The sequence below is a fragment of the Rissa tridactyla genome, chromosome 5 (assembly GCF_028500815.1).
Source record: "Rissa tridactyla isolate bRisTri1 chromosome 5, bRisTri1.patW.cur.20221130, whole genome shotgun sequence".
In the NCBI taxonomy this organism is placed as follows: domain Eukaryota; kingdom Metazoa; phylum Chordata; class Aves; order Charadriiformes; family Laridae; genus Rissa; species Rissa tridactyla.
Genome location: NC_071470.1, coordinates 10693354 through 10716984, shown reverse-complemented (window position 1 = coordinate 10716984; position 23631 = coordinate 10693354). Strand labels below are relative to the sequence as shown.

Here is a 23631-nt window from a genome sequence, read left to right as displayed (position 1 = left end):
TCAAAGGTAAACTTGTTCTCAGCCTGGCCTCTAGGTGGTTTTGTTTCAGCTTTTTGCAAAACTCGCACTTCCAATTTATGATTACTGGAGCAGAAAAATCATATTTTTTTTCCCCTTGAAATTCTGGGGAAGTCTAACTAGGGAAACTGAGGCACAGAGGGCACGAGGTGGGAAACCAGACTGAGGGACGGGCTTAAGCCATGCAAAGAGCCTGGGCCGAGTTCCCATTTATGCCAAAGGTTTGGGATTATTCATTCATGTCAGAGGCTGGGGCAAAACCTGGCAGGGCGGTGGGGACAGAGGAGGTGGGGAACCGAGTCCTGCACGACCCGGGATACACTCTTGCCCCAACTACGGCTTCTGGGTCCGGTCCCTGTCAGAATTAGGCAGAAGACGAGGGCAGAGCAGAGCGAGCTTGTTTGTTTAGACACACAATGTTTGCCTTTATTTCCCTCTATCTTTTCTAAGGGCCGTGACGGCGCTTCCTTCCTAGTTCATTTGTGCAGCTGCCTGAAAGGGATATGTCTAAATAGGGGTCAGAGCGACTGCAGGGCAGTTTGCTTGTTTGTTAAACAATATGGGAAGAAAACAGAGGCCATGAAGAATACTTCCCTCCCCTCTGTGCCCCGGGGAACATTCTTTATAAAATTTGGCAGCAGCTCTTTCAGCAGAAACCAGCAAACCACTGCAGAGAGCGGCCGGCCCTGGAAACTTTTTTAGCCATTTAACAAGAGAGGAAGAGGAGGCACAGGAAAGAAGCTTTAAAAAAGAAAAAAAAAGAAAAAAAAGTTGTATAAAGTGTCATAGAAAATCTCTAACTCAGTTAAGACAGAGTGTTTAGAGAGTAAAAAAATATATGTGGTAGTTTTCAAGGAATTAAAAAAGAAAAGCGTGTTGGGCTCACCTTTCTGCACAGGGCACTGTCAACGGGAGCACGGTAAGTATCACGTCGTGTCCCCGATGGTGCTGCTGAGCCATTTAATGGAATGCTCTCTCTCTCTCTCCCTGACAGTGACCGTTATGAGGCTGTTCAGAAAAACAGCGCCAGAAACTTCCTGCAGGGTCTTGTGAAAAAAATACGTCCAGAGGTAAGCCCAGGTGGCTAGGGCAGAACTTGGAGCAGGAGAAAAAATAACAGGAACTTCTGTAAATATATTTGTCTCCAAGCTCTGCAAAAAAAACCCCACCTCTGAAGCCTAGCAGTGAATTCCAAATGTTACTGGTATACTGAAAATAATTACTGCTGTAACAGAGCTGATGGTGCCAGAAATCGGCTTGTTTCGCCTCCATTCCTCAGACAACTTGGTGCAATTTTGAACCGGTGATTCTGGGCTCTGTTTCTAGCAGTGAGCTTGGGGATATGGGTCTATCCAAGCCTAAAATTTTAGCCACTTAAACCTCTCCGAGGTCTGCCAGTTGCTTAGGTTTTTTGTTGTTTTTTTTTTTTTTTTATCAGATACATGCCTAACAGTCTGTTATCCATGACTGGCCTGCTAAAAACTCTGTGCTCCTCGGCGGCAGGGCCTCTGAGCTCCAGCACTGCTCCTGACGGGTCACTCATTCCCTCATCCATCTTGCCTTCTCCAGTAGGATGCTCGGGGCACAGCCTTTCCTCCTTCCCCAGTCCAGTAAGTCTGATGAATTGAACCTAGTTGGATAACTATTCTGCCTAATCTTGTTTGCAACCAGCGTCACAAGAGGAGTGGTTTACCTACGAGGTTATGTGCTATTTTTATTATACAGAAGCATTTATTCTTGTCGTAGTCTGGAAAGGGGAAGAAAGCAAATGTGAAAGTATTTTATTTTTTTTTTTTAGGCTATGGTTCAGGCATTAGCTAGAAAATCTCTACCTTTCTCCTTGCTCAAGGTCATTCTTAAAAGGCCTCCAAACACAATTTAATGTGTTTTCGGAGGCCTCCAAAGCCAAATCAGGGAGCTTGCAGACCAAGTGCTGTGCTGTGTTAGTGCTGCTGAGTGCACTGTTACGCTCCTGGACTTCACGAGTGGTTACGACCTCTTCTAGACATGGTTTGTTTCCACTTTAATAGAATACTTGCCCCACGTTATTATGAATACGGGCTTCTATGCTGCATGTACCATTTGATCCAAGGAGGAGCAGGGTGTGGAGATGGGGTGTCCTTGAGGGAAGAGAATCACCGTTAGCTCTCACCGCGTGAGACCCGGCATCCTCTGATTTCTGAGGATTTACAGGAGGCAGCACCAGAATTTCGCAGTTTCGGTATTCTCTATGCGCTTCTCCCAGTCTTAGATACCGGAGCATAGTGTCGATGTAGAGGGAGGTCAGGTGCTGTTTTCCAGACACATTACCTTAATGGACCTTCCTTTTTTTTCTTAAGAAGGTCTAGCAAGGCTTTCACAACTGCTTTTCTATGCATCACAAAGCAATTTTCGTTGTTACCTGCTGGTGAATGAAATTGTTCATGGGTAGTAAAGTCTTACCATTTTCTTGCTTTTACTTAAGTACTGACTTTTAGTGTATTTCTAGCTTTGTAGCCAAGTCACTGAGGTGGGATATTCAAAATCAACTTGGATTATTATTTGTATTATCCTTACTGAATGCTTTATTACTTGTTGTATGCTTTAGAAGCCCCAGTTGATAAATACTGTAGGTGACAAGGGCTTCAATAAGCATTTTTATCCTGTGGGCAGTGGTAGTAAGGACTGGACATTTTAGAAACGTTAAGGGCAAAGATTAAAAAATTCCCTAAGGCCTTTTTATGGTCCAACAACAACAACAAAAAAAAGGCATTCCTAAAGGCCAAGGAAAAGCCCCATGTGTGCTCTTCAGACGTGCTGCTGTGGTGCTGGCGGGTATTTAGAGAAATGAAAAGAGTATAGACTGCTGGGGCCCAAATGAGGGAGTTAAAACAAATATTTTGGTTCCTTTTCAAATGTTCAAATGGACTAGGTAAAACATGCTCTATTGTACAACTTTCCTCACTGGTAGGGGTAAAAAAAAGTGGCCTATAGGAACTGCGCTAACCATACCGTCAGTGTTTCTATGAACTTGAATTATAGCCTAGCTGAAGATTCCATGTTTAACCAGCTCCCAACAATGCCTTGACCAAAATTTGTTTTCTTTTAACTGTTTTTGAAACAAAGGAGAATTCTTACCAGATGACCCGTTTGTTTTGAATAGGTATTTCAGGCTGCTATGACACTAAACACGTCAGAAGTGTTTGGCCAACTGGGTCCTCTTCTTCCTTTTAGAAGAACCCTTCCTCTCTTACCCACACCTTGCACACCACCTTAGTCTGGGCTCTGTGATAACGTGATCTACTTCCGCTACTAGCTGGCTTATTTAAAAAAAAAAAAAAAAAGACAGTTCTCTAAAATGACACTCAAGTGATTTAATTGAGCGCACTCTTTCTTGAAATTCCCATTTCATTTGCTGGCAGTCTTCCAGCTTCTCTAATAAATGAGGCACAAACCCCCGCAAACCAGAGCCATCCCCACTGTACTGTCCCGCCTTTGTGCTTTTAACAGGCTTATCTCATCATATCATGGAAAACGCTATTTCGTTTCGCTCCCTGGAACACACACGTAAGTGCACTGGCACTTTTAACACTCTATCTTTTGAATGTTTGATTTTTGGAATAGTAATATTCTTTCCTTCACTGAGAATTCTGTTCCTAAGGGGCTTTTCTGTTTTTAGTGTTATAAAGCCTTAAGAACTGTCTGCGTGGGTCAGGAGCAGGTGTGACGGCAAGAACCACCACATCACCCTTTTATTACTTGAGCTAATGAAGTGACTAGTAGAAGGCTGGTACCTGGAGAAGTATACAAGCACACTCCTTCTAGGAGCAAAAGAAAAAAAAATTGAGCCTGTGGAAAAATGGATTTGATTCCCAGTATGACAGGGAAATTGTGCGTATCAGTTCTAGATCTTTCTGCGGTTTGAGTAAATGTTAGAAAAGCAGAAGACTCTCCCAGTTGTCTGGTAACCTCCCCGTGCTGATCTTCACGCTCTTGGCCCATAGCGGCGAGGCAGGCACAGCATCTTCCCATTTAAATGAATGTCCACTTCGACAAAACATAAGCAAACTGCACTCCACGACCCCCAATGTAATTCTTAGAGAAAGACTTGCTCATTAGCAACTTCCAAAATAATTGAGTTACTTAATTGTAACTTTATTTTTGGCACCATATTGTTTCTTACTCAGCAAGGCAGCATTACCTGACACTTACAGGTGAAAACTGGTGGCCTTTAAGTCCTGTAATAGTGTCAAATAATGAAAAGAGGATCTTTTTTAGGTTTCCATGATGCTTTATGGAAGCTAGTGCAGAAATGATTCCAGGGTTTGATCCTATGCAGTTTTAAATGACTGACCCTCTCGCTACTTCTCAGGGAGAGATTGTCCCACAGCCTCAAAGACCTCTTGCTGAGTGGAAAAATGCCTTTTCCTTTCCTTCTGCCTCAAGTTTTCCATTAACGAATTTTTATCCCGACTTGTACGCCCACTCAGCTAGTTTGAACTCTTCTCCTGTGTTTTTATGACCTTCCAGTGCTAGTAGACATTTACTGCAGCCCTCTTGTCTACTGGACAGATTATGTGTACTGAATCTTCCTGTATAAATGTACCCCTTCCAGTGCCTTAATCTCTTTTGATGGAATTTTTTTTTTTTCTTCTTTGAATTCTTTCCCATCCTTCTCTGCTCTTTACTGTCCCTGGACGCAGCTTGGAAATTCATTTCTTGCGAGCATTCTGGACGCCTCAGGCAGTACAGGAAAATATAATAGGATGGTGCAGAGGGGAGGGCAAAGTGAGCAAGCCTCAAGTGTCTGGGATAGCGCTCAGTGGGAAAGAAGCATGGATGCAAAAGTTGCATGTTAGCAGCAGTAATAAGAACAGTACTTCTTCACCTCCGGTGCTATGGTAGTCATCCTATTAGACGCTGATACCTTTCCTTGCTAGTGAAATAAAATAGCACCGGGTCGACAGATGAGAAATAGCTGAAAGTAGTTTTTCCGAAATGGTATAATGGGTGCAGTCAATGGCTGTATTGACAAGTTACGTTATAACATAGGCAAAGGAATTAGCATTTTGTCTTTATAAATTTAATGCATTCGTCTATTAAGGCAGTATCTTTATGTCATTCCTTATGATTGTAGGACCCTGCTTCCGGCACTTAGCAGAAGATCTGTGTATAACATTTAATTTTCATATGTCTTAAGTGGAAATACCTATCTTTTATTATGTAGCCCAAGCCATGGATGTTGTTTTCATACCAACTTCCTCCTGTCGCAGACTACTGTGGATACGCATGAAGTCCTGCTCTTTTCCAGGTCTTGTACCAGGCTGCAGAGGTACCGTCTTGCATCGTTTCAGGCTCATTTTCCCAGACTGTCCGTGTGTGTTCATGACGTTGCCTTCTGGCCTTTACAACGAAGGCCACTGATTATTTACAGCTTCATAAATTGCTAATTGTGGAGTGCATTACTTGAGGCATGACAGCAAAATGTTCCTTTTTCCATTTGTTGGAAAGCAGGCTGGACCCGTGCTGCACGGGGGATGCTGTGGAGGCAGTTGGCCATACCAGCACCCTGCCAGAACTGAAGGGGGGACCCAGTTTGTGCTCCTCTGCGGCAACCAAGGCTTAAAGCAAGAGGGCGTCCGAGCAAGAACCAGCGCCGCCGTGACGCCTGACAAGAAACACCGACATGGAAACTCGAATTCTGTTGTCCAACTGCAGCATGGACACCCGCAGATGAACGTGCCGAGAAAACAAACATTCAGGAGCTTGAGGCTCTTCTGAAGAGTCAAAATTAACTCATGTTTTAGAAATATTTAGGAAAACGCTGATTTGAAAGTAACCTAAATGCACTTTAAACAAAATGCAGAGTAAATACTTGAAGTGCCTGAAGAGTCTGTCATGTATTAGTGTGCTTAAAAATACAAACAAAACCATAATTAGAGAAAAATAAATTAGCTCTAACCCTGCTTGTTCCAAGGGCTCAAACCTGTTGTTTACTTTTTAAATTGTACAGTTGTTTTATTTTTAGTATTGACTCGGGAAGAAAAAAAGATGGTGTAAGAGCCAAACAAATGACAGTCCCTTATCAGAAAGTCTCTCTCTAAAAGACTCTGGTGTGTGAGAACGAATACCGCGACAGCAAGAGGTTTGCTTTTGCCAGGCTGTGTAGCACCATCCCTCCCTGCTCCCGGGGGAACACAGCGGGAAGCCATCGTGACCAGGACTCGGGGATGCTCAGGCGGAGAAAGAATACGAGGATGTTGGTAACCGAAAGGCAGCAGGCCTCCTTCCAGCTACTCTGTCAGACAAGCCTCACAAATCAAAATCCTCTTTCAGATGCCCAAATTATATTTCTGTTGGCCAAGACTTTAAAAACTTCTTGAAGTTGCTTGAATTAACAGCTGTCTTTGGCTTCATTTTTCACCTTAGTCAGTTGTTTGTATATCCTCCTGGCCTTCTCTTTGGCTTCATTTCACTACTGCGTGTGCTTTAACTTTCTCCAATTACTTTCACACTTGCATTTTTTAAAGCAAACCTGTGACTCCACAACTCATCACGCCCTCGTTCTCCCCACAGAAAATAGGAAAGCGGTGAATTATTTTCCAGCATTGCATACAGCTGCCTATCTGGTAGGAGTTTGCTTCGCTCCCTGTTAAATTCAAGAATACCTTTCCACAGGACAGCAGCAAAAAGAGAGGTTTCTTCTTACTTTTAAGAGAATTTCTGTATTTCTGTCCAGCTGTCTGCCATCATGAAGGCCTGTCTTCCAAAAATTTTGAAATTGCTTTGGTACCTGCCTTTAAAAATGCAAAAGATACCGGCCTGGGAGAGGGCAGGGGCGGCTACGCAGTTGGTAGTAGTATGTGAAGAACTGGTGGTAAGAAAAATGCTTCCACAGGTGTGGAAGGAAGAATGCAGAAGAAAAGAAAAACCATTATGCTTCTCCAATTTTAAACATTTAATAGTGCACTTATTGAGTATATTCTGTACAGACATCTATAGCAAGTTAAACATTTTCCTTTCTCTCATGTAGATCATAGTCATGTAAAGCACATTTACAATAGAAAACATACTTGAGGTACAAAAACCCAAAAAGAATATCTGAGGTATAAATACAGGTATATTTTAAATAATCTTTATCATGCTTTATCTATGTTCGACAGTACACTGTGGGCAAGTATACATGTTTACAATAGAATGGTATGTACAACATACAATTTTACAAATTCAAAAGTGTTTGATGTAGAATATACAAGGTTTTCCTACTCATGAGGAACATTGTTACTGGAAGTACTACATTATTTGCCATAATAAAAAAAATCTTCATCAAAAAGCTTAAAATAATACTGACAATGGTAACAAAGTCTCAGTCAAAATTCCATCTTGCAACTCATTCATACCCTAGCCACAAAATACATTTATCACTTAATACTGCACCTCGAAAGCAAATCTTTACCTTTACAGTAAAACCTACAGAAAGACACCTTTCCAGAGGACCTCAAGACTTCCTACAGTTCATACACGTTGATTCTCAAGGAGGGGAAAACGTCCCATAGGGTTTAAAATCCAACAAAACCCAAGACGAAACCTCACCCTCCTCTCTGCCCCCAAATATCACCCCTCCAAATTGCTCACATCCAGGTTCTGTTCATGTTAACATGCAGCTTTCGGGAAAACTGGCAAAGGAGGGACAGAAAGGGAGAGAGCTCGTGCAACTCCTCCAAGCCACCTCACCCAACCTGCTGCTGCAGGAGTCCTGCCACCTCCCGGCACCGCAACTCCAGTGTTGACTTTTTCCTCTTGAGCCGTTAGAATACAGTAAAATATATAAAAAAGCTCAGTAAAACACTTGTAGTTAACACAGGTAGGAGTAAAAGCAACATATATTTTTTGGCAAATTAACAATTGACATTACTGGCTCTCTTCACCGTTGCATAAACACTTCATTTCTAAGTTGCTATGTTGCTCAAAAATATATTTACTTAAAATTGCTATAGAATTGTTAATCACTCCTAAAAGATCACCTGGCTAAGGAGCGAACAGTAATTGGAGCAAGCCTCTTGTAACATCTGCTTAGGGTTTTTAACAAGCTTAGAGCTGAGGAAAATGCAGAACTGGCACACGGGAAGGATGGCTACTCCTGGTCCACAGGGGAGTCCCATTCTAGGTTGAACTGTATCCAGCATACTAAAATCCATTCTGGTTGCCTATCAGTGTACCAGACACATTTCAAGTTCGACTTCTGCTATCCTTTCAACCATTAACACACTCATTCACACTTTAATCTCTGTGCAAACCTTTCTCTGCTTGTCTCAGTGAGAACACATTGAAGAGTACCAACTATTCCAGTGGATACACCAGTTCCTCAACGCACTACAAATAAAATGACATGGGTATGTACATAAAGCTAAGTATTTCACATGGGAATGATGAGCCTTCACCATATTTCATAATATATTTTGCATTTAAAGAATTTTGCTTCTCAGAAGCAATTCAAACCATCTAATAGTACAATACTACTTTTTTTTTTTTTTTTTTTTTTTGCACAGTCCTCCAATGTATTCCAGTCGAGGCCTACACTATAGACCTTACACAGACAGGAAGCAGCTTTAAAGTGTATGGTATGGCCACAGTCCTATAGTAATGCTCGCGGTCAAGTTCTCATGCTGTCATCCCTTCACGACATGACTTGCAGATGGTACACTGGTCCGGTCTGCAGCGCACGAGCCTCAGTTTTGGATAATGTCTACGTTGCTGAGGTCTGGAGCGCATGGCTGTTCCTCTTCAGTAGTCACCTGGATTTTACTTCTTTGCTCTCAAGACTCTGGTGACTGAAAGAGTCTCGTATCTTAACGACTTCCGATGCACACAAGTGTCCAAAAGACTTGGTGTACCAGTCTGGCATGTGGCCCCTGATGCATGGAGAAAAAAGTAATGATGAAGTAGGTACCGGTAACTTCGCGTACGTTTTCTTAGAATCAAATACATATCTAGCTGGTCAAACGTGCGAGTAGGAAATCTCCTTATTACCACTTATTGCTCAGCTCAGCATTACTAATACACAGACTTGCTCAAAACCTAGTTTGCCACAGTGAGGAAAAGTTATGAGAAGTTTTGTGAGAACTTGGTCCTCTTTACTAACTTAATATTAAAATTAACATGTCCTTGCATCCAAATACATCTGTCAGAGGAAGGGGTGGGATTATATACCAATAGCTATGGTGGAGCCCGTACTGGAGGCTTCCAGTGCAACAAACCACACCTGCCGGTAGGTGTGCACTGTGGACAATTTTCATTGACATCTCAGAGACCTGTGTGCAAGCCTTTGAGACATACGTACTACTGGCCCAGCTAAAGCCTGTTGAACTGTCTAAATTTTGTGCTGACTACATGGAAACTATACAAGAAAAGTTACCACCCCAAGAGGACAAAGTGGAAATTCATACCTTAAATCAATTCTGCACATGTAGGTAAGTTTGGATTTTCCTGACCCGCAGGGCTCAATCAGATACCTAGACAGGAGCACATTGACTCTGACGCCTGCCACTGGAGCACGGTCATGGTCCACGGAGGTTGCTAAAAGCACGCAAGCTCCTTTGGGGAAGTTTGTCCTCCATGTTCTAAGAACAAAGAAGAAAAAAAAAAAGTCTTTGACAAAAAGTAATTCAAACATCTAATAAGACTTCAAGTAATACACAAGGAGATATTTACCTATATAACTTACATTCTATAGAAATTGTAGGCAAGGTTGCCATATGTGTAGGATATAAACACCATCGCGTATAGAAGTCTTACCTTAAGACTACGAAGTCCCTGGCCGGGTGAGGTGCCATGCTGTTCTGGACATACTGGTATATATCTGTCTGGCTATCCAAAGGTTCGATTACTTTTGAATCTATAAGATCTTCATCCCAAAGATGCTGCTCTTTAAGTAAACGATTTAGAACGTCCTCTGGCGTAGCTGGGATTTCAATGGTAGTTTTCCATAACCGGAGTGGGGGACCTTCGCACACCTGGGGAAAACCAGCACAGAGTCCTCAGTTTTACTCCTCACACTTTCTTTTCCTTTCTGTTTTAGTGTTGCTAAATACAGCAAATGAAATACATACACGTATATATGTATATATTGTACTAAGCTTGTAGCTCAGGTTAGGGTTGTTTTCCTAACAGCTAAAGGCATCTGCGCGCTGACTTCCAAATTATTTTTAAGCTACAGTTATCTCCTCCAGTATGGGCCACTGTTAAATTGTGATGCCACAGAAAAATATCCTAGTTTTCCAAGTTTATTTTTAAAATATTTTAAAATCTCGTTGAAACACTTCTCCCCGTGCTAGCTCCGAGCCATGCAAGATTGGAGCCGAGAAACTCCTTTCCTACTGCCTGCATAGTGACAGTGCTTGGAGGCTTCACTCGGCCTGTCAAGGCTTTGCACACGTAAGTGAAGGCGTGTAAATGCAGCACGGCGAACATTCCTGGGCTGGATAAACAGAAGAACACAAATCAGTGCATATAAGCTGACTGCTGCTGAAAGACATGTTGCTTTTAGACGTGTGCAACCATGTCAAAAGACTAAGGTGGTTTTTTTTCTTAAATCTATCTGCAAAGTAAAGTTGTGCACTGAACCTTCTGTAATATCCCATGTCAAAAACCTGCTTATATTAGAGAAGACGAGCTAAAAACCAGAGCCGTGGTGTGAGTGACGGGGTACATACCTTCTTGTAGGCCAGGTCTGCTTGCTCCGAGGTGGAGCAGCTGACCCAGCCTTTAAACTTCTCCTTCATCTCTTTGAGCAGGTCGTCCACGCAGTCCTGGAGGTAGCAGTGGTAGTCGGAGGGCTCGGTGGTGCTGCTGCCGCCCCGGAGCTCTTCCAGGCTGAGGGGACGCAGGTCCTGCTCCGTGTACGAGTTCCGGCCCCTGCTCATTTCTTCGGGTATCTGAGGGGCGACAAAAAGGTGAAATCGTCCTCTTGCAGCTCTCCCCCCGCCAAATCAGAGAGTATTAGTCTAGCAGCTTGACAGCCACAGAAAGATGGGTACAGTAGTTTTGTAACGTTTCAGGTCTTATGAAACACTTATGTTTCAGGTCAAGCACTCCATGTGAAGAAATGCCAAAATTAAGTTCGTAACTTTCATTTAACTCAAGTTAGTCTCTCATTTATGGGGTGTCTTATTTTTTCCGTGAAGCATCCCTCTTTGCTACACAACTCAGTACAGCACAGTTTATCCCACAGACTGAACAAAGGAGGGGTCAGTTGTCAGCCGCAAGAAGAGAGACAGGCATCTCTTCAGTTGTGGGCTCTGAAAAGATTCGATGACAGTGAGGAAAACCAGGACTCAAGACTTGCCTGGTTCTCCATCCCGGGCCCTAGAGGGAGTGTGCTTTAGTTCCTACAGACCCTTCAACCTACGGTCTGACGCTGTCATGTTGCAGGATGCTTTTGTGGCCTAGTCTTGCTAACTCTTGGGAATTTAAGTATAAAACAAGCACTGAAATTCCTGGAAATAGCTTCTTGCTTTGTAATTAGAGATGAAGTTCACTGATACTCATGGCTGTGCCGTAAAAGCTTGAAAACGTATTTCACATGCAGCTTGGATGTAACAAAAATGTCCCAAACCCCACAACTGCCTCACGGCTTTTGAGCGCCAGTGCCAATAAAGCAACTCTCTTTTCTTCTGGCACCACTTCTAATTCACATATTCACCCAGATCAGGATGCAAAGTGTTTTAAAAAGCTATTTATCATGTATTAAACTTCACTCTGAAATAAAGAAACATTCCTAGCTTTCCATTATACAGCACATCTAAGACATGTTGGCCAATATTCAACCCATCAGTTTTGCAAGCAGGTGTTTTACCTGGAAGAGCTTCTTGCATTCAGCAATCATATGAGCTAGTCCTTGGGTTGCAGCCAGATTTTCATTTAGGTCTTTCTGATCGGGTTTTCCCAGGCTTGGTTTTCTTTGCATCACCCTTCAGCGGGAAAAGAGCGCGCACACACACACACACACACACACACACACACACAAATCCAGTTATTTAATGCAGAGGAAGAGAGATGCTCGGTAAGAAAACAGTAGGATTCCCAAATCTGCTGGTGATTTAGAGCAGTGCTGCCTGGGACCAAATCTTGGCATGGTGTTACCAACTTTTCTCGCTACTCTCTCTAAACTTTTTCTTTGGAATCCCCCCCTGTTTCTTCCTTCTTATGAACTTGCTTATATTTTAAACAAGTCTCTAACAAAAGGTAGGATCCCATAACTGTTCTACACCAGGTGCCCTTGGAGGTGTCCGAGGTGATCACAACTGGTAGGGTCAAAGCTAGACATGCCCATTGCACATCACCGTTAGCTGTGGTACGGGACCAGCAGCAATGAGCCCAGCTCCCCAGACACCTACCTTGGGGAAGAATTCTCTCTTTTGAGAGTGTTTAAGTGGAAGAGGGAAGGTGCTAAGCAGACGGCCAGGTTTGTTGGTGTCATCTGGTTTTCCTTCACTGCAGCTGTGACATCACTCAGGAAATAGAGAAGAATCTGGAGGACCTCCCTGTTCTCATCGGGTAAAAGCATAATGGCAGCCTTGATAGCCTGGAGACGCTGATCCTTTGGCACATCTGCATAATATTAGTAATTCTCTCATCAGCCCATTGATTTTCCACACACACAGCATGAATACATCCCAAAGCAAACTCTGGCTTCAAATATTTGACTCGAGTTTGAAGTGATTTCCTTCAGGATGCATACCATTCGTAGGAAACATGAAGGAACTTTTTTTTAACCCACTAGTTTAACCACCCTCAGCTATTTCCTGCCTCCCAAGAAATGCAAGCAAGAAGAAGTTGTGCCTAGGCCAGAGTTAATTTTAGATTTAATTTCAACAGCTACATGCTCCCGCAGATGCACTAAAATGACAGAAGCCTGGAGTCGGGCAGTGAACAAGCAAACAGTCCAGCCAATTTAGAAATTCTTTGGCTTTCAAAGAAATTCAAAACATGAACGCATTTTAGAATAGGTGAATTAATTAAATAAATTGGCTGGCAAACCTTTTTGATGATGTCATAAAATATCCAGAAAGCGCTTTACCAAACACAGAGGGTTGCTTTATTGAGCAGATCATTCAAAGTCATGCGGTGGAAAAAGAAAGTCAACGCTGTGAAGCCCCATACCATTAAACAGCTCCTTGGTTACTAACAACAAACAGCCATTGGAAAAATTTGACGTGTGTGTCTTTACATAAGGCCCTCTCCTCCAAACTTGAAGGGAACGAAAAATGAAATAACCCAGACCAGATCTGCTTCTTATAAAGGGATTTCCAACGAGCCATCTCTCAAGACAACATCAGAGTCAGAGTCCTGGAGCACTTATATCATCATTAGCACCACACCACCCTCGCTGCGTGCCTCATAACACACGTGGTGCTAACCAGATATTTAACTGGTATTTGCTTTGGGCTTCAGCAACTTCGTAAGGCTAGCAGGTGAGTTTGGAAAGCAATTTTAAGCAAAAATCCACTGTTTTTCACACTCTCAAAGCACATTTAAGCCACGTGCGGACAATTCCAGTGCGCAGCCTGGTGCGTAACACCAAAGCAAAGGGAAATTTTGTCCTTTGCAGGGAAGCAAAATACACAGCTGCTTTAAGGCTCTTTGCTTTACACAGAGATAATACTTCCCAACCATGTCTGGGGATTCCTCAGACCTACCGCCTGCGAAAGGAAAGGAACAGATACTTCTGCAATGCTCTGTCAAACTTCTTCTGGCACTAAACCCACAAAGAGTTGCTGTTTAATATGCACAGAAGTTGACAATCTGATTAACGTTCTCCATAAACCTTCTTGGGAACCCAAACAGACACACAAAAAATGCATGCACCGAAGTAACGGTATGTGTGTTTATATTTTAAACTGTCACCTCCACCTACGGAACTCTGAAGGAAGTTCCTGTAACCTTTTTGTAACCAACATCATAAGGAAAGCACAAAATACAGCAAGGGCTCAAAGGTGGCGTTTTTGCAGTAAGTTCCGTTGTAGCCGTGCTACCACGGGAAGAATACATGGGGAGAAAGCTGGGGTGGTGTTAGGGAGAGAAACCACAGGATCAGCAAGGTGCCCAGAGCACATCCATCAGTTTGGACCCCCAGGAATATTTCAAAAACCTTTAGAGTTCTGGTCAGCAAACATTGATTCAACTTTGGCCACTGAGAGCATTTCCAATGAAACAATGTTGAAGAAAACTTTTAGAAGACAGTGTGTTGTTTGGAAAGATCCAGCACAAAATTACCATTTACAGAGAACTCAATTTATATAGCTCACAAAACGTCTCCCTTGCTGGAGCTGAACCTGCCATCTCAGAAAGATTAATTATTTCTTTACACGTGCATTGATAAACTCTATTTTTGATGTGATTTATTCTAAGTCCTTTCTGCTTATGGTACCTACCAGTAAACTAGCTACAAGTCAGTAACAGAAAAGCTTTCAACTTAAACATTGTTTTCAAAAGTTGTGGTGAAGGATAGAAGAATATGAATTATAAGAAAACAGAATTTTTTTGGCAGCCTTGCTCTTCCAAAAAAATCTCAGTAATTCAGTGGATTTCAATCCCCTCGAAAGCCCCAAACTCTGTTTGTGTAGTGTTTGCACGGCTCCTCTACCCAGCCACGTCAGACGTGGCTTATTTTCAAACCGTAATATCTAGTATGCTGAGAGAAAAGAGGAGACCTTATAGCAAGTGATGGAAGATTTATATTTGTTCCCATACTACAGGGAAAGGTGAAATGAAAAGAACCTGTACTATAAATTGTTATACAACTGGAATACCAAAAATCAGCTCCTTAGGAGGCAGCCTGAACTGTAAGGGCTGCTGAAGAAAGGCAAAGACCAACCCATGCCACACGTGTAGTGCCCAGAGGAGGAGCATTAGAAAGTTCCACCCTTGTTACACAAACGACCATTTGCCGCCTAGCTGTAGATATCTCAGTACTTACATTGGTATATCTGTAAGAAGGTCTCGGAGAGTTTGTTGGTCATGAGAGGCTCAGGGAGATCGCGGAAGAATTGCTTTAACATGTCTGCTACATCGTAAGCGGACTGGCCTTCGTAGTTGACGCTGTCTGCTGAACTCTCATTCATTTGACGCAAAGCCTGAATTCTTGATTTGACTCCAGATTTCCTAAACAGTCCAACCTAAATACATATGGAAAAGTAAATACGTTTAACAATGAGTCCAGAAAATTTGAAATGTAACTATGCTCTTTAGCTTCTTGTGTATGGGTTCTAATTTCATGGAAAGCTTTCCATGCATTAATTATCTATTTTGTCCTGTTTCGAGTCTACTTTTTCAGTCTGGCCCAGGAACGAGAAAAACTAGTGGAAGGCTGAGTTTTGGGTGCTGCAGATGTGTGGGAGGAGAGTACAGCAAACCCCACCTGATCCAGGCAGTGGTTGCGGAGGTAGCGCATGGCTTGCTGAATGCTCTGCGGAAGAGGCTGCCCCGTGCGCTGGACGTTGACTTGCAGCGGTACTCCAAACACGTTTCGGTCTTTATAGTCTGGCACCTTTATCCTCTTCATAAACTTTGGTACAGCCCTATTTAAGGCAAAAGGAATGAAAAAAATTAAATTAAACCTCTGTTGACCATTTATCTTACGTATTTGCAAGTAATTCAGAAAGTCAGTGAAAATAAGTGAAGCATTTTAGTAATATGAAAAGTAGCGACAGTATAAATTACCTAATCCCTTCAGGGCTGGGAAGGAGGAGAGGACAGAAAACAGAGTTTCTCTAAGAGAAAGGCTTGACATTCGGGGCAGTATGCTGCCTGCAAGTAGTAATGTGGTGCTACTCCATCAATATTAGTAGGACAAAAGCTACAGGGTAAAACTGCAGGGGCCAGATTGAATTGCAAAAGAGTCAAAATAAATCCTGCGGTCAGTGACCCCTTATAACACTGCTTCTTTAGGTTTTGGAAAAGATGGGCATTTGAACAATGAGCTTTTGTATGTCAACTACTTGTTCTGCAAAGTCTTCAAACTGGGTCCACCACCCACCAGTGTGCATAACAGCAGGAAACTGATGTAATACATTTGAGTTTGTCAGCTAAAAACTTCAGCTCTATAAACAACCCCTTTGAGGGACCCCCCTCCTTGTCAGCCAGTGACTGTTGTTGCCCCCACCTCCCACTCCAGTTTGAATGAGAGGCCTTTCCATCTGCTTATGACTCCAAGGAAAAAGTTACTAAACACAAAAGAATGATTTACCCCCAGGTCCCCAAGAGTATTGGTTTCATGAAGGGGGAAAAAAAAAAAAGCCATTAAAATGTGAAAATATTGAGATCATTTTCCTAAACAAGGAGAAAAGCTCATGTCCAGTGCAGCAACTAATAGGACACAGTAGCACTGGGAAACAGGGAGACCTATTTAACATTTCAATATACAGTGCAGCTATACAAACAGTGCAGTAGATTTACAGCTGACTAATCCGTTACAGAGTAAAACAGAACCAATTTGTATTGCCATACAGTTAAGTTTAGGACATTATTGATATATGTATGAATAATACTCGCTTTGTCAAAAAACATGCCAATGGAATGTGAAAAAACACATTGCGATCTCCACCGAGAATCTGAAGCATGCAGGGATAACTGGTCAATACTTATTTCTGTCTTTCAGAACAAACAACTTCTGTATTTAGAAAGGCTGACATAATAACAGCCTTTGAACAGGAGGTACTTTGATGCTGAAGCTAAATACTCTCCATGACTCCTGGGGAAGGGAGGAGGCTGGCCTGTGGTAGGGAGAAGAAAAATTTTACTGCGTCTTTTGCATCCTGAAGGTTACACAGGCCGCACTGCAGATACAATAATAAAAGAGCTTTCTATTTCATTCTTCCGACAAAAACCATTCAACTGGGTTACAAACACCTGGCCACAGCAGAAATTGCTGCCTACAAAAATCTCCCGCGGCCCTCCCCATCTTTCCTTTTTATCCCCCTCGTCTTTTTTTGCAAGTTAACTGGATTTACAGTGGTGGATTTATTGTGCTTTAAGGAGGTTTTGGCTAATGAGACACTAGAACTAAAAGGAATTTACATTACTTAATGACATCATTATATAGAGAAACTAAATAAATATTTAAGAATAACTGCAGAAAAGCAAGCCTCTTAAGATCTACTGAGGTTTGCGCCCCTGCTCACTAACTGCCTCGATAAACAACCAGTCCTTCTTTAGCTACGGATAGCGGACACCTTCCTGTGCAGAAAGCTCGCCTGTACTTCATTGCTTTTATTTCCTCACATGCCCCCTATAAACACGCTTCTCAAGCCTAATAAGATTACGCTTAAGTAAAGGGTTAGTGATTTTCAGCCCTGTCTTAGGAAACCACAAATCACTGTCAGCACAGGCCAGAGGAAGAAATGCAAATATGGAAAAAGAGGGACGGAGAGATTCATTGCATCTTTCCGAAAGTCGCTTAGGACGAGCGCAACTGTCGTGCTCGTACAGCTGGCCGGTCTACACGTGGCACGGTGCCCTTACCAGCTGAAACCGTGCTTGTTGGAAGGCGTGTACTTCTCCAGGAGAGCGGTCAGCTTCAGGAGGGAGTACTTCTGCAGCAGGTTCATCTGGGCCACCGACTGGCAGTTGATCTGCAGCGACGCCGAGCTGAGGCTGGGCCGGTGGGAGCTCTGGAAGCTGTGCCACCTCAGCCTGTGCCTGTGGAGAAAACAGGGGACAGAGCACGGACCCGTCACTGAAACATCTCTGCAAGACACACGCAGGAATTACCAAAAACAACCTACTGCTGAGCGCCCTGCCCTTGGCAGCCACTGTCTTTGGAGATTTCACACGCAGCACGTAGAGGTGCTTCAGATGGGAATGTGCATGCTGGGCTGACCCACAGCTCAGTGTTAGCTACATGGTTTCGCCCTATCAGATATCCTCCACCACCCTTTTCCATAGGATCACAGAATGGTTTGCGTTGGAATTAAAGATCACCTACTGCCAACCCTCTGCCCTGGGCAGGGACACCTCCCACTAGACCAGGCTGCTCAAAGCCCCATCCAGCCTGGCCTTGGACACCTCCAGGGATGGGGCAGCCACAGCTTCTCTGGGCAACCTGTTCCAGTGCCTCACCACCCTCACAGTAAAGAATTTCTTCCTAATATCTCATCTAAATCTCCCCTTTTTCAGTTTAAAACTGTTACCCCTCATCCTATCACTCCACTCCCTGATCAAGAGTCCCTCCCCAGCTTTCCTGTAGGCCCCCTTCAGGTACAGGAAGGCCGCTATAAGGTCTCCTCGAAGCCTTCTCGTCTCCAGGCTGAACAACCCCAACTCCCTCAGCCTGTCCTCACAGCAGAGGTGCTCCAGCCCTCTGATCATCTTTGTGGCCCTCCGCTGGACCCGCTCCAACAGGTCCATGTCCTTCTTGTGCCCTTTCAGTATTAAGGCAGTGCGAGTCAAAAAAACCTCCATTTAGAAAAAAGGGCCCAAATTTTTAAGACATGTCAAACGGGAACTAAGCATGTCTAGAAGTCCCACTAAGTTTCTACAATCAGCTGTAGGCGACTAAATGACAGCAGAAACCAGGCCCTAAATGATCTGCACTGCTTTTAAAGGAAAACTGGAAACAAAGCTAGAAGGAATTCAACTCCTTGCTCTACTCACACTACAAAAATACAGTCATCCATCCCATGGTAAAACTCCCAACAGAAACTGGGAGGCCACTGGAGCTCCCCCACTGCCCCACTGTGCTACAGTGATCAAGGGAAAGTAAACAAACCCCATTTTCCTCACAGATTTAATGCCCTAGCACACTCTTAAGAAACAGCCTGCTACTGAAAAGTGCAATTTTTTTGAAACGGTCTAAAAGTCAAGGCTTTTACTACACACTGACAAAAACCAGACCATACTTACACTACTTCTCCTAGCCAACTTAAAAAGTGAATAATCCTACTTGAGGTCCCTCTCCCTCCCACACGCCACTTCAGTTTGAAGAATCACCATCCCCCAAAACTGCCTTAACATGGCTCCTGACGCTGACTTGCTGAGAGGGCTGTTTTTCAATGACGACTGAGGCTGAACATACAAACATACAGCTACCAAGTGTGGGAATCGCTTGTCTAGAAGTCATGCACACATAATTTCTTCTCCTATAATTGTTTTGGGAGGTGATGGGAACAGCACGTGTGTGCTTGAACGGCCACAACTTCTGTTGCACCTTAACTGAGTGTGGTGCAGCTACTATCATAGAATGGTTTGGGTTGGAAGGGACCTTAAAGATCATCCAGTTCCACCCCCCTGCCATGGGCAGGGACACCTCCCACCAGACCAGGTTGCTCCAAGCCCTGTCCAACCTGGCCTTGAACCCCTCCAGGGATGGGGCAGCCACAGCTTCTCTGGGCAACCTGTTCCGGTGCCTCACCCCCCTCACAGTAAAGAATTTCTTCCTGATTTCCAATCTAAATCTCCCCTCTTTTAGTTCGAAGCCATTACCCCTCATCCTATCACTTGTAAAAGGGCATACTATAGATCCACTCGCGCCGGACCTCACTGGGGCTGCCCCAAGTCCCAGTGCTCATGATCTCACCTGCTGGACCGCGTCAGCGATGCGCCCACCCCAGAGTCCCTCCTGTCCTGCATCCCCGAGGGCTCTTCTGTTTCGTTCAGCGAATTCCCTGTACTGTCAAGGTCACTCGGTGTTGTTCGATCGTTATCTACATCGAGGTGGATCTGCTTTGGAGAGGAAGGACACGGGGAGATGGAGTCGAGTGCCGAGTCAGAGTCTCCTTCATCCGAGAACTTCTCTGACCACTGGTTTACTATTCTCTGCATCCCTTTGACATGGTACAGGATGTCGTCTAGTTCTGGGAATATGTCTTCATTTTCGAGGTCGGCCAGGTCGCTCGTACTGGAATACAGGATCGAGCCTGGCACGTTGTCGTAAATACTCAGGCGGCTGCTCACTGAGCTGGAGGAGTTGCGCCTTTTCCCCATGCCCAGCTCTTTGGAGCTGTCGCTGCTGTTTTCCCTCTGGAGGGCAAGATGGCCATGCCCATGGAAACTCCCTGTCCTCCAGTTCACAGAGGCGTTGCTTTCTGTCGGGGAGAAGTTGCCGTTGGAGAGTGCTTTGGGAAAAGTGCCGGGCTTATGATCTTCAGGGATAAAAAACACTGTGTCTTCTGCAAAGCTTCCCCGGTTCTTGAAGTTCTGCTCCATCACGTCGCTGAATGTTGACTGATTGAAGGGGTCAAAGCCTTCCAGGTACATGCCCACCCTTTTATTGTACGCACTGAGGCTGCGCGTTCGTGTGATGGGACTGGGCGTGCTGACGGCACTGCTCGTCTCAGACTGACTACTGCTGCTGCTGGTCTGGGTGGAATTGGAGACGCTCCTCTTTCGTACCATGGGGAGGCTGATGTGATTGCCGTTGAGGGCAGAAATCTCCACGCAGTTAAGCTGTTTCAGTTTATCTTCATCCATGCCCTCCTGCAGGATGGGCCCGCTAATAATAAGGCCAAGCTTTGAAGGGGCTTTGCTCTTGCCATGGTGAGAGCTCTTGATTTTCAGGCTCTCCATTCTCTTGAGCAGGCTCTTTGTTTTGGACTTGGCATTCTTCTCATTTGCTTTCGTGTTGAAGCTGAAGCTATTCAGCTCCCTGGGCGAGGGCAGGCTGCTGAATGAGTCATCATTTGCTACGAAATTGCTCGATGAACAAACGCTCACGACCGAGTTTGTCCTGGTGGTGGATGCCTCGCTCTGCAGGGTTGGTTGGTGGCTGCTGGTGCTGCTGATGCTCAGAATGGAAGCCACCTCCTGGCGTTCGCTGAGGTCTGTGAGCACACTCTCATGGCTCGCCGCGTTAGTGAGGTGAGGAGCTTCTGGGGAGGGGGTATTCAAGTCCGGTTTTGGAGGGAACACGTCAAACTCTTCAAGCCTCGACCACCTCTTGCTGTCCCTCTGAAAAGTCCATTTCCCACTTATTGCACAAGGTTCATCTTCGTCCGAATCTTCGCTCTGCAAGGAAGAAGAACCCTGAAAGTACTGCTTGCAAACCGACAGAAAGGCAAAGGCGGTTGCATTTAAATACAATGCCCACTAAACTGCTTTAAGCATGACCTTGTTCTCACTGAATTTAAAGTGAAAACAGTCTTTTACTTCAGGGAGAGGAAGATTAGGCCATAAAGCCCATCACAGGAAAAGATAACATGGGACAGGCAATATATTTTAACAGTTCTTAAACACAAAAGATATACACTTTGTAAAAAGAAACAAACAATACAATCTGCTTTAAATTGCTCTTTTCTAAAAACCCTAGTATCCGTAGACTTTTAATTAATTGGTCACAGTGGATAGACCTCAGATCAATGGAAATTCCTGGCATGCATAAAATTTTAAACTGGAGTCAGCCGGGGGTTGGGGTCCCCCTGGACTCTCTCCAAAGTTACACTCTGTTGATAGTGGCTGTGTGTTTATACTCCTCTTTGCAATTATGAGATGTTTCTCATACGTTCGGAACTGTAGCGGCTTCATTCCTTACCCATTGGGGAAGTCTGAAGGCTCTCCTCGCTGTGACTAATGAGACAGCAAAAGAAACTCTTGCACTGCAAGAGTGTGATGCCTCCAGGCTCTTACCTGGTCCACTCTTCCTCCCACAGGCTAGCAGCTAACATTTTAAGAATGTCCTGTGAAGTTTCTACTTCAGTCTCGCTCCAGGCAAACTTTAACACTCGTAGATAGCGAGCAGCAAGAGCTCACTGACAGTATAGCACGTAAGTAAATTGTAAATAACATCTCCACTGATGACGTTTGATGTATGAGCAATGCCCGAGGGCGCAATTACACCTACATCGCTTATGCCTGCAATCTTTTCATCTAAATACTGAGAGGGAATGATCCCGGGACTGACATATTTGGTCTTCCAAATATCTGGAAAATTTCACGTTGGAAGAATAAAACCAATGAAGATATTTTAATACGACACCATGAAGCCACAAAATAACCCTTGGTCTTCAGAGTAGGAAACACTAATTGCCACCCAGCTCTGTGAGTGTCACTTCATTTGTTTAGACTGCTTTAATTTAAAAACAAACACACATGCATGCCCCAAACTGTAACTATTTGTGTGCCAGCATTACAAACATTTACATTCTGAAAAACAAGTAAATTAGTCATATTTCAGGTATTTTATTTATGCATACTTTAGCTCCTGATCCTCTCCTATTTTTTTAATAGCACATTTCATCAGCTCAGCAAAATAAGTGAAACACCGTATTTATTTTCTATAACCAAATACACACGGGACACAGAACACGCATCATTTTCTTTGTTTCCCAGCTACTGCAAACTACTTTTGTCCAGGACTCAGATGAAAACCTAAGAGGACTGGCTTGCTTATTTAAAGTTTTCAGGAGGAGAAAAGTCATCTGAAACTGCCAATGGATAATAATGATGGTTTGGTGGTGAACGTGGTGTGACTGGGAAAAAAGGAGCAGTAAAGTGATCTTAATTTGCAAAGAGGTCAATGAAAACGTAAGGAAACATATGCTTCTGTCAGCACAATTTTTCCCTGGTATTAAAAAGCTTTAAAGGCTAAGTATTGATCCTAATGAAGTCAACAACAAAAGAGAATGGGATCCAAGTCTATCTGCCAGAACATGGGTGGTGAATGAAAATCAGGAAGGACTGAAACAAACGGTAACATCCAGACTCCAGAAGACCTGGAAGATCTGGGGTTTGGACTCAAAGTCAGGTCTGGTCTGACCTCTAATAGCAATATTGATCATTCCAGCGTTAACAAGGTTCAGGAACAAGGAGGAGGAATCTTCTGGTGGTCATAAACGGCAATCCAGCTGTCTACCCCTACTTAAAGAGTTCCTACATGTGCTGCCTCAGAGCGTTATCTTCTGGAGCTTGGATGCTGTTTCCAACATACCACAAACAGATAGGGAAAGAGGGGATTAATTCCTGGTAAACAACCTCAGAGCATTTGTATGCATTCTTGCTAAGGGTAGGGCAGCATCGTATTGCCTTAGCTCACTCGTCTTTATCTGCAGTTGTCATATCCCAGGGGACCGTATCAACTACTGATCCCTCCTAGGACACACACAGAGTTTTAAGAGAGCTATTGAATGGTACCTCACTAGCAAAACCCAGCAACTCGGCTTTCTGTCGGTGCTACCTTACTGAAGTTACAGTAGGCACTCTCTTATTTCTCACCACGCTCCACAGGGATCCTGAAGATTCAGGAAACAGTTTTAATTCCCGCTGAGCTCCCTACAAACATGCCAACTTTCTAAAAAGGTAGCCAATGTATTCTGTGAATATTTTGCTTTAATTTTGAGCTACGTAACTAAAAATCAAGGAAACAACGTGCCCAACCCTACAAAGGGTTGGCCCTTTCCTTTGCAGGCCAAGTCTAACTGATCCTGTCTACATCAGAATAAAATAATACAATTCTAACGTGATGGCAAAGAACCAGAACTGTGAATGAAGATGACGTCAAAGATGATGTTCTAACTTTCACCATGGCTGGTCAGGATCTCCTTCACCAAGCCTACTTTTTACTATCCTGCCCGAGGGCAGGTAATATGCTCCAACAGGGACAACCTCACTGGCAGGCAGGGAAGCCCAGTGCCTTTCAGACTGGGA

At 43.9% G+C, this 23631-nt stretch overlaps 1 protein-coding gene and 1 long non-coding RNA gene across 7 annotated transcripts in view; one reads left to right on the top strand and one right to left on the bottom strand.

Annotated features, from left to right (window-relative positions):
* Window positions 1-587: 587 nt before the first annotated feature.
* On the top strand, window positions 588-5968 carry LOC128909764 (uncharacterized). 2 transcript variants are annotated; one of them, XR_008466513.1, is made up of 5 exons: window positions 588-937; window positions 1013-1088; window positions 1457-1628; window positions 5225-5329; window positions 5512-5968. It is a non-coding gene; the product is annotated as an uncharacterized LOC128909764 (long non-coding RNA). The 2 variants fall into 2 exon arrangements; XR_008466512.1 differs by having other exon boundaries at window positions 5225-5968.
* A 963-nt stretch (window positions 5969-6931) lies between these two features.
* Window positions 6932-23631, bottom strand: part of DLC1 (DLC1 Rho GTPase activating protein) — a 238004-nt gene continuing 221304 nt past the window's right edge. For all 5 annotated transcript variants that reach the window (XM_054201885.1, XM_054201882.1, XM_054201883.1 and 2 more), the window contains 10 exons: window positions 19571-20997; window positions 17518-17694; window positions 15416-15575; window positions 14975-15173; window positions 12393-12606; window positions 11852-11966; window positions 10710-10931; window positions 9793-10010; window positions 9444-9617; window positions 6932-8909 (listed from right to left, as the gene is read on the bottom strand). In XM_054201885.1, coding sequence (XP_054057860.1) covers window positions 8789-8909; window positions 9444-9617; window positions 9793-10010; window positions 10710-10931; window positions 11852-11966; window positions 12393-12606; window positions 14975-15173; window positions 15416-15575; window positions 17518-17694; window positions 19571-20997 — 3027 coding nt within the window. In that variant the 3' untranslated portion in view covers window positions 6932-8788. The remainder of the gene's footprint in view (window positions 8910-9443; window positions 9618-9792; window positions 10011-10709; window positions 10932-11851; window positions 11967-12392; window positions 12607-14974; window positions 15174-15415; window positions 15576-17517; window positions 17695-19570; window positions 20998-23631) is intronic.